At 32.1% G+C, this 11,061-nt stretch overlaps 1 protein-coding gene across 1 annotated transcript; it reads right to left on the bottom strand.

The window, feature by feature from the left end:
- Positions 1-4,816: 4,816 nt before the first annotated feature.
- On the bottom strand, positions 4,817-9,788 carry HELRODRAFT_184021 (hypothetical protein; the record flags this gene model as incomplete). The annotated part of the gene is made up of 9 exons (XM_009014464.1): positions 4,817-4,995; positions 5,504-6,718; positions 6,880-7,101; positions 7,218-7,388; positions 7,456-7,568; positions 8,043-8,119; positions 8,949-9,023; positions 9,179-9,219; positions 9,701-9,788. 9 exons carry the CDS (start codon positions 9,786-9,788, stop codon positions 4,817-4,819), a joined length of 2,181 nt encoding a protein of 726 aa, XP_009012712.1.
- Positions 9,789-11,061: the final 1,273 nt, after the last annotated feature.

The following is an 11,061-nucleotide window of genomic DNA, read 5'->3' as shown; positions in this document are numbered from 1 at the left end:
ATTTAAATTTATGAACCAGATATTTAAAAACCCGATATTTATTCGATAAATTAAACTATTAAAACCGAAATAAAACCAATTTAAATTAAAACTACAATATTCTAGAAATTTTTCCGAATAGAATGAACCTATTTTTAAAAACCAATTACGGCAATAAAAACATAAATTATGCATAAAAACAGTGAATTGCACCAATCGGCCAACTCCCTTGTAATATACCCGCATAATAATAATAATAATAATAATAATAATACTTAAAAAGTTGTAAAGTTTTGATCTGTCTTCATACGGCATACAGCGACACTCCTTTATCATCCTCGCTGCACTCCTCTTAATATTCTAGAGCATGTGCCTATCCTTCTTCATTGTAAACCTGGATTCCAAAGCTAAACACAGTACTCCAACTTAGGCCGAACCGATGCTTTATAATTTTATTTAGGTTTAATATGATAATCCTATCTATAAAGACTGATGTAAACGAAGTAAAGTTCTTTTAGAATTTTCTTTTAATGCCTTCACATCACTGGGACAGATAGGTTCAATATTTGAGGGGCTGCTCTTACAATGCATTCCACTTAGAAGTGGAATTTGGAAAAAACTGCGAGTAATTACATCAGCAAAAAAAAAAAGAATCAATGAATTTTTTTAATAGAATTAAAAAAAAATAAAACATAATTTTTTGGCCTCAAAAATTATGGGCCCGTGTTTTTAATTACGCTTATTTGTTTGTTTTTTATTTTTAATTTTTAGATATTATTTTAAATCCAATACTTTGGTTCATTTATTCATTTCAATTTTTTAATATTTTAAATTGATTATTATTTATGAAATTTTTCATTATTTTCATTCCATTAATTGTTTAATAGTTATGATCTCATAGCATTTTCTCTTTATTTTATTAATATTTTAAAAATTTTAAATTTAAATTTTTTCTGAATTAACTTTTAATTATTTCTACTGCTTATTTTATTACTCAATATCCACATTTAAACACAAAATACACAAACACACATACATCTCGCATACATACGCACTCACACACGCACATATATACACACTCACACAAACACACACACATATATATATACACACACTCACACACACACAAAACCGTCACAGTACATGAATAAATTATTTAAGCTCCTATCCTACTACACGCAGATGAAATGTTCGTTCTTATTTTTAAATAAATATAAACAACTATAATAAAAAAAAATACATACTTACAAAAAAAAATGCACAGACATTTACAAAAGCAAACACACACACACATACCTATATACATACATACACACACACATACATACTACACACATACAATTACACACAAACACATATACACACACATACTTTGGTTTAAGAAGCTATACAAGATGATTTTGTCTACAAAATCTTTTATGATCAGAAATGTATTACTTTCATTAATTCTTCCACAAAAAATAAATTATGCATAAACAAACACAACCAATATTTTAATACCTGTCCAATACCGATTTTAACCGTGTTAATCCCGGGTTATTGAGTTAATACCGTTTTTTTGGGTGACCATACTCGATTAATTTTATAAATTTTATCCTAATCAACCACTTACCATTTTTTTGCTTTTTACTGCGTAATAAATCTCGTTTCGTTTCGAATAATTTCAGAGTTAAAACCAGTTTAAGATCAATTTGATAACTATATGTGAAGAGAATAGTTTAACGGCTGGCTGAAGTATTGATTTATTAAAAAATATAAGTGAATTTTTTTAAATATATTTACCGTTTTTGTGGCTGGTTATTAATATTTTAGTTAATATTTATGTCATAATATTTATTTTAAATAATATATTTATTATTTTTTAAATAAATTTAGATATACACACATACTCACACCCACAAACACACACACACACACACACAAACACACACACAACAACAACATTGTTAATTATTTTTTTTAATTTGTTATTTGTATTATTATGCTTTGTTAGACTATACGTTAAGTTACTACAACAAACACCACACAAGAATACTGGTTAACATTTCTATTCAATAAACTCAGTAACATGTGTTCAGGCACTTAGTGTCAATATATGCCCTTGTTTGTTTGTTTGTTTGTCTGTGTGTTTAAACGTTTGTGTGTGTGACAAGATGCTGGGTCTTGAAGCAATGTGTGAGTTTTGTGCACGTGAGGATGTGTGCACGTGTGTTTGTTTGTGTTTGTATAAATAAATATATATATATATATACGTTGTGTTTATATATATGTTTGTATATATGTGTGTTTGCGTATGTATATGTTAGTATGCGGTGTGTTCGTTTGTATGTGCGTGTATGTATGTACCTGTGTGTGTGTGTGTGTGTGTGTGTGTGTGTGTGTGTGTGTGGTGTGTTTGTGTATTTAATCCAATGCCAAGCAATGCATTGTTTAACTCCTTGATTTATCGTCTGTGTAGATTGTGTTGATTTAATTTCGGAATTCATGCTTATTATTATTAATATTGTTATCATTACTGTTATTGTTATTATTGTTATTCTTATACTCATGGATTGGATATTATTATGATTGTGGTTATGGTTATTATTTTCTTCTATGCATTAATATTGTTTTAATTAATTTGTCTTAATAAATGTTAATTAAATAATTAAAATTATTGGCGTAAATGCTAATTAAATTAATTAAATAAAAGTATTATTTAAGAAAAAATATATACGTATAACAATTACATTGAGAAATATTATGATAAAATCCTAATGTAAGACAAATAATATCCATCATTCTTAGTACAGTAGCAGGAGTGTCTAGCATGGAGATGATATATCTATAATTATATATATCCATATATATTTATAATTATATATATATATATATATATATCCATATATATCTGTTAATATATATATCCATATATATCAATAATTATATATATCCAAATATAATATATCTAAAATATTATATATATATCCATATATATCTATAAATACATATACATTTTTAAATATATCCATATATATCTATAAATATATATATCTATATATAATATATCTATAATTATATATATCCATATATATCTATAAATATATATATATATCCATGTATAATATATCTATAATTATATACATCCATAGACATCATTTATTCAAATTTACGCCATATATTCTTTTAATAAAGAAAATAAAAATTAAATAAAAAGAAGAAAATAAAAATTATATAAAAAAAGGGTGTAGAACTCGCCATAATCCACTGAATAACCAATTTTAAAACTAATTAGGCGAATAAAAATCAATCGATCAACCAACCAGCCAGCCAGCCAACCAACCAGCCAGCCAGCCAGCCAGCCAACCAACCAACCATCCAATCAAAAAACAAACAATCAGTTTATAAAGCGCTATTTCCGCGATGTTCAACAGCGTTCCTCAATGAATTTTGCAAACAGATGGGTCTTGAGATCCGCTCTGAACTTCGTAAGTGATGGAGAAGTCGCCAGAGAAGGAGGTAGAGAGTTCCAGAGAACAAATTTTAAATTTAAAAACCAAGTAGACGAATGAAAAGAAATAATATGATTGAAAAATGTTGCATTGTACAACTCTCTTGCAATAAATACATAATAATAATGCTAATAATAATGATATTAATAAATAAATCTTTATTTTTATGTGTATTTCATCCATATCATGCACCTAAGTATAATTAACTTGGTTTTAAATATTATTAAACTCATAAAATATTTCTGTGATATATTTATTTATTTAATTAATTAAATATTTTAATATATATCATAAATTATATTTTATTTTCATTGTTTTATTGTTTAATATATTTAATTCACACACACACAGATACACACACGCACACACACACACACACACACGCACACACACAGATACACACACAAACATCAGCGTTAAATTAAAGTTTCAGTAGTGCTGAATTGAATTAAAAATATCATTTATTTAATGAATAAAATAACAACAATTATTATTTTTCATATTTACAATAAAAAAATTAAGAATTTTATAAATAAATATTCTTTCATTATCAGTTTTTTTTTAAAATTCAGAATGAAATTCATCAAAAAGATGGCATGTGTGTTTGAGTGTGTGTGTGAGTGTGTGTGCATGTACGTGTGTATATATGAGTGTGTGTGTGTGTGTGTGTAGGTATGTTTGTGTGATAAATATACATTCGTGTATGCATGTGTACAATTATGAATTCAGTTTATCAAATTAAACAATTCAAAAGCTACAGAGTTCTACAAATATCAATAGGTCTAAATGTAACAAATAAAATAATAATAAGAATATCAACAACAACAACAACAACAACAACAGCAACAACAACAACAACAACAACAACAACAACAACAACAGCAACAACAACAACAACAACAGCAACAACAACAACAACAACAACACACAACAACAAAAAACAGCAACAATAATAACAATAATAACAAAAACAACAACAAAAACAACAACAACAATAATAACAATAATAATAACAATAATAAATAAATATAATATAAATAATAATATAACTAATGTTAAAACCACCCCCCAAGCAGTTTATACAAAATTTGTTTCATTTTTCCTTATGTATCGTTTCAAATTTTCAAAATTTCTGACATCATCATCATCATCATCATAGTCGTCCTCACCATCATCATCATAATCGCCATCATCATTAAGGTTACCAAATTTATTATTATTATTATTAAAATTATTTTTATTATTATGCAATTGGGTCGAATCATCTTTATGGCTGTATAAATCTAGATCGATCGTCGACCTACTTTTACGCGATTGGCCAACGGAGGCCGATTGTCGTGACGTCATTATTGACCTTCGCTGTGATTGGTTGGCAGTTTGTTGTCGTTTTTGACGTTGTTGTTGTTGAGAATGTTTGTCGTGCTGTGGTGAAATATGTTGCAGCAACAAAATTTGTTGCAGTTGTTGAAATTGTTGCTGCTGCCGCAGTTGCTTCTGTTGCTGGTATTGTTGCTGGTTGTGAGCGCTTTGTTGTTGGGAATGTTGTGGTTGTGGTTGTTGTTGGAAATGTTGTGGTTGTTGTTGTGGTTGTTGTTGGAAATGTTGTGGTTGTTGCTGTTGTTGTTGATGTTTAAGACTTACGATTTGCTGGCTCACTTTGCTCTTTTCAACATTATCACCGACAACTCTTTTTTGTTTAGGCTTAATAAAATGTTGTTGTTGCAGTAGTAGTAGTTGATGGTGGTGTTGTTGTTGTTGCGTGTTGGGTGTCGTTGTTACAACAACAGTTTTTAGGTTTATGCTTGGGCTAAAAGTAGCAGTGGTAGTTGTAGTAGCGACGGTTGCGACAGGAACGATGCTGTTGTTTGACGATATCAAATTAACAGTTTTGAAATTGTCGTTAAGTTTTGATTGGTTAGCATTATGGAGCGTGATGGAATTACTGATAGTTATAGTGTTTGTAGCTATGGTGGTCGATGCACAAGCTTCAGACTTTGGGTTTTCGTTATTTACCTTTTGATGTTTCAACTTACTGGCTCGAAATCCGCCATTTTTAAACAAACCAATTTCGAAGTTTTTGAAATTCGTCCAATCAAAAGCAGCCTTTCCGTTATCTTCATTCTTATTGGTCAGCTGAAACGAAGAGCTGGTCTTCTCATTGGACGGCATGTATGACGTCAATAGCAGCTTAGTGGGGTAAGTAAAATTTGATTGGTCGGTTGATAAAAATTTCCTGGTGTGTGATTTGTCGAAGGTTTTTGAGTGCCTCAGCCGCCAAACAATGACGCAAACTATCAGACCACCAACGACGAAGCTGACCACGCCCACTAGAATGACGTAGTAAATGGAAATGAAAATGGATTGGCTACTATCGGATTTAAAAACCCTGATCTGTGATTGGTTGTAACTGGACCAATCATCTTCCTGCAAGTTATCCCCATCTCTGCACATTCTCATCTGCTGCTCATTGCACATCACTATTTCCTGTGTATCGTCGTCGGAGCAGAACTTCCGGCGCACTTGAACGCCATCTTGATTGCAGGCCTCCCACGGCAGCCAATTGTTCAACCCATCCTCAATCGTGTCGCTGCAGTTCGACAGATGGCAGGGCTCCTCATCCATCGACTTTCCCCTACACTTTCCACTTTCTTTCTCACTCACATCATCATCGTCGTCGTCTCTGCTGACAATATTTTCAACATAACCATCATCACCAGCCCCATCATCATCATCATCATCGTCATCAGCATCATCGTCGTCGTCAGCGCCATCATCGTTGCGGTTGCCACGGTAACACTTCCGATCGTTATCTTGGTACCCAGTGAGGCAGGTCCGAACTCTCCTCCTAACGGCTCCCGGACCGCAACTTTGCGAGCAGGGAGTGAATTTGGACCAACAGGACCAATGGTAAGGTGGGGATTGGGGTGGCGACTCGTTGGTTGTCACCAGGTGTGGAATGACGTTGTTGTTGTTGTCGTTGTTCAAGTTTTTGTTGCTACTGCTTGCTGGTGTTAGAGTCTCGTTAGTTTTTATATCTGAACAGTTTTGGTCATCATCTGGATTGCATTTCGTTCTTTTTATTTTATACAGCTTGACCCTGAGTTGGGAGGAGTCAGTTAAGGTTGATTGACATTTGCATCTGTAACTTTCCTCCGTAGATGATTCTGACCTGATTGCTGATTGGTCAGCAGTGCTGGTGGGAGGGTTCTTCCTGATCCATTCCGACCAATCGCTGTATTTGGTTACCTCTATGTAAGGCGCAACAACGAAGTTAAAATTAAGTTCAATTTCAACAATTAAATTATTTTAATAACATTTAATGACCATTTCGCTTGTGTGAAATTCATTTTTTTTTTTTTTTTTTTTTTTTACAAAAATTTAAACCAAAAAACGGATCGATTCCATTAACCTTTGCACTCCAACCTCAAGTCACACTTCTCCACCTCCCTACCGTTTCCATAGCAGCCACGTTCCTCAATCTTATTGGTCAGTTTGTTTAGGCATGTTCTCGTCCTCTGTCTCGTGCCGTCTGTCTTCTTGGCGCAATTTCCAAAACAATGACTCCAGTGAGTCCAGGCTTGCCACTGGTGGACGGTATGCTTGTAGGCGTGGTTTGTTTGAAACGGATACGCTGATTGGTTGGTTAATTTTATATAGATAATATACTTACCAGTAGTTTTATAAATATATTTATAATATTTTTGAATAATTAATTATTTAATTAAATCCTTGTCATATTTTCCTCACTAGAGCAGTTGTTTATTTCAACCATCTCTCCATCACAGCCAATCCGATCTAGCCCATTGTGATCACATGACCTGGTTCTGCACTGGCATTGGTCAATTGTTGACGAGGGCTTGGGCAATTTTGATTTTGATTGGACGCAAGGTTGCCACGGTGACCATTTCGACCAATTAGCTTTAAGGAAAAAAATTCAATTACTTTTTTTTATGAAAAAAAGCGTTGTTTTAATTTGAAAACTTACGCGTTCTGCTATTGGTTGCAGGGCACGACGTAACATTTTTGTGACCAATGGCAGAGCAGGTGAATGTCGACTCCACCCACCAACAGTACGGGTCATAGGAATTTATACACTCGCTAGGTTGATATTTTCGAACATTTAATTCATTTAAACAAAATATCAATTAAAACCTTTAATAGGAATAAATAAATATTTTTCAATATTTTAATATTAATAATAAATGAAAATAAATAAAAATCAAATTAAAATTTGAAAGTAAAAAACAATTAATTAAAAATAACAACTAATCACATTTACACGAAAGAAAAAATAAAATCGTTCGATAGGTGACCCCTTTCGACATTAAAATTGAATTCTGACTAAACAAAGAGTATAAAAAATTAGTATAATATTTCTATTAACGACAATAACAACATCAACAACAACAAAAACAACCACAACATCAACAACAACAACAAACAACAAAAAACAACATCAACAACAACAAAAGCAACCACAACATCAACAACAAACAACAAAAAATGACAAAAAGAACAATAAATAATTATGATAAATAAATAATAAGAGGCAAAAATAAAAATCTTCCTCACGATCTGGTTTTAAACTCGTGGCATCTCTGAACCGGGAACTTGAACAGGGCATCTTGGGTCGTAACGAAAAGGTGCATCTGGCGAATGAAATTAAATTAACATTTTTTAAAATTATTATGTTTGTTGCTCTATAAATATAATTACTATAATTTAATAATAACAATAATAATTAGAATTATTATGCAATTGCTCTTATTTATAATGGTAAAATAATAATTATTATTTTCATTGTTATAATTATGCGGATCTCAAGACCCATCTGTTTTCAAAATTCATTGAAGAGCGCTGTTGAATATCGCGGAAATAGCGCTTTATAAGCTAATTGATTAATTGATTGATTGATTGATTGATTGATTGATTATTATTAGAAGTGTTTGTTGTAGCAGTTCAAGATGTAATCGCCAATATGGGTTGTAATTAATGGCAGATCTGGACTTTGAGAAAATATATTTTCGTCAAAAACCACATTCTTTGAATTAAATCATTCAGTTTGGCTGACTTTTGATACAATACTGCAGCCGGCGCACCCGCCTAGACACGCCACTGGCAGTAGAAGTAGTAGTAGCAGCAGTAGTAGTCGTTGTAATCGTAGTAGTAGTAGTAGTATTGGTAGTAGTGGTAGTATTGGTAGTAGTGGTAGTAGTAGTAGTAGTGGTAGTAGTAGTAGTGGTAGTAGTAGTAGTGGTGGTGTAGTAATAGTAGTAGTGGTAGTGGTAGTAGTAGTAGTAGTAGTGGTAGTAGTAGTGGTGTTAGTATTAGTAGTAGTAGTAGTTGTTGTTGTTGTACTAGTAGTACTAAAAGAGGTAGTATTGGAGTAAAGGTAATAATGAAAACTATAATAATAATAAAAATAATTATTATAATTATTGTTATAATAATTATTATAATAATTATTATTATTCTGACTTCATCGACTTTCATGGAATGTACGTATCCGATGTGGTGTTTGTCTGTGAGGCGAATCTTCTCTAGGAGACATACCTGAGTGAGTGAATGAGTGAATGAATGAATGAATGAATGAATGAATGAAAGAAGGAATAGATGAATGAATGAATGAATGGAAGGAATGGATGAATGAATGAATGAAGGAAGGAATGGATGAATGAATGAATGAATGAATGAATGAATGAATGAACCTTGGTGTTGTTCATAATGACGGACATCTTGTATATGAGACCTTCCAAAGTCGATAGGAACAACACGGTGTACGATGATGATGATGACGAAGATGACGATGGTGATGATGATGACGACGATGGTGATGATGATGATGATGACGACGATGATGATGAAGAAGAAGATGATGGTTGCGGCATAAAATGATGATGAACCATCTGAGTAAATCTGAAAGTGAATTGTAGTCATCTTAATGAATGAATAAATGAATGAATGGATGAATGGGTAGATGGATGAATGAATGGATGAATGAATAAATGAATGAATAAAAAAATGGATAAATAAATGAATAAACAAATGAACTAAGGAGTAAATGAATTAGTTAATAAAGATAAATCTAATAACAATAGTGAGAACAAAATTTTCGCATCACCACCACCACCATCATCATCATTATCATCATCTTTAATATTTTTATTATTTATAATAATTATTATAATTATAATAATATTTATTATTTTTATTGTCCCTCCCCCACCCACCTGACTCCCTCCATGACAAACAGGGGTTCGGGATGGATGGGTTGCAGCGCCAAATCCAGCATCTGGTACCTCTGGGCCTCGTCCACATTCCTCTGACACTGAAAGATGGATTAATAAATGAGTGAATAAATGAATGAATGGATGGATGGTTAAATAAATAAATGGATTGATGGTTGGATGAAGGAATGAAGAGATGGATGAAGAGATGGATGGTTGGACGAAGAAAAGATGGATGGGTGAATGAAGAGATGGATAGTTGGATGAAGAGATGGATGTGTAGATGGATGGATGGGGAGATGAAGGAATGGATAGGTGAATGAAGAGATGGATGTGTGGATGGATGGATAAATTAATGGCTGGACTCTAAATCCAACATCTGATATCTATAGGCGTCATCTAAAATCTTCTGACATTGATGGATGGATTGATGGATGGATGAATGGATGGATAGATAGATGGATGAATGGATGAATGGGTAGACGAATAAACTTGTGGGCAAATGGATGAATAAACAGATAGATGGATAGATTAGTAAGGTATTTAATTATTATAAAAATGTGTGAATGTAGAGGCAAATTAGCTGATGAACAAATGAATGAATGAAATCTTGGACTCTGATTGATTTTTTGGCTAAAAAAAATAAATAAATGATTGATTGCTTGTGTGAATGAATAAATTGAAAGATGGATGGATGGATGGATGGACGAATGGACGAATGGATAGATGGATGGATGGATGGATGGATGGATGGATGGATGGATGGATGGATGATATCTCTGCACGTAATCTACTTTTTCCCGACACTGATAAATAGATGAGGAGATAGATGGATTAATGGTTGAATGAAGATAGATGGAGTTTCAAACAAAACTTATAAATAATAAGATGAATGTATGGGTGAATGAATGGATAAATGAATGAATGAATGAATGAACGAATGAATGAATGGATGAATGAATGAATGAATGAATGAATGAATGAATAAATGAGTGAATGAATAAATGAGTGAATGAATGAATGAATAAATGAATAAATAGAAAATAAGTAAATTTCTTGTTTTTAGGATAAAATACATGAATTAGTCAATTGACCGAATTTCTATTGGTGAATTAATAATTTAATAACTTTTAGATAAACGTATGGGACAATTAAAGATGCAACCGGTTCTTAAACACGAGTGAATTATTCATTTATTTAATTAATTAATTCATTAAATAATTCATCAAATAATTCATTCATTTATCAAGTCCAGTCAATCAGTGAGTCAGTTGATCGATCGTTAGGTCAGCCATTCAGCTATCCCGTCAGCTTGTTAGCTACCCAGTCGTCAGTCAACCAGCCAGTCAACCAGCCAGTCAGCC

Source organism: Helobdella robusta (assembly GCF_000326865.2).
Source record: "Helobdella robusta unplaced genomic scaffold HELROscaffold_132, whole genome shotgun sequence".
Lineage (NCBI taxonomy): Eukaryota > Metazoa > Annelida > Clitellata > Rhynchobdellida > Glossiphoniidae > Helobdella > Helobdella robusta.
This window is presented reverse-complemented; position numbering and strand designations above follow the sequence as displayed.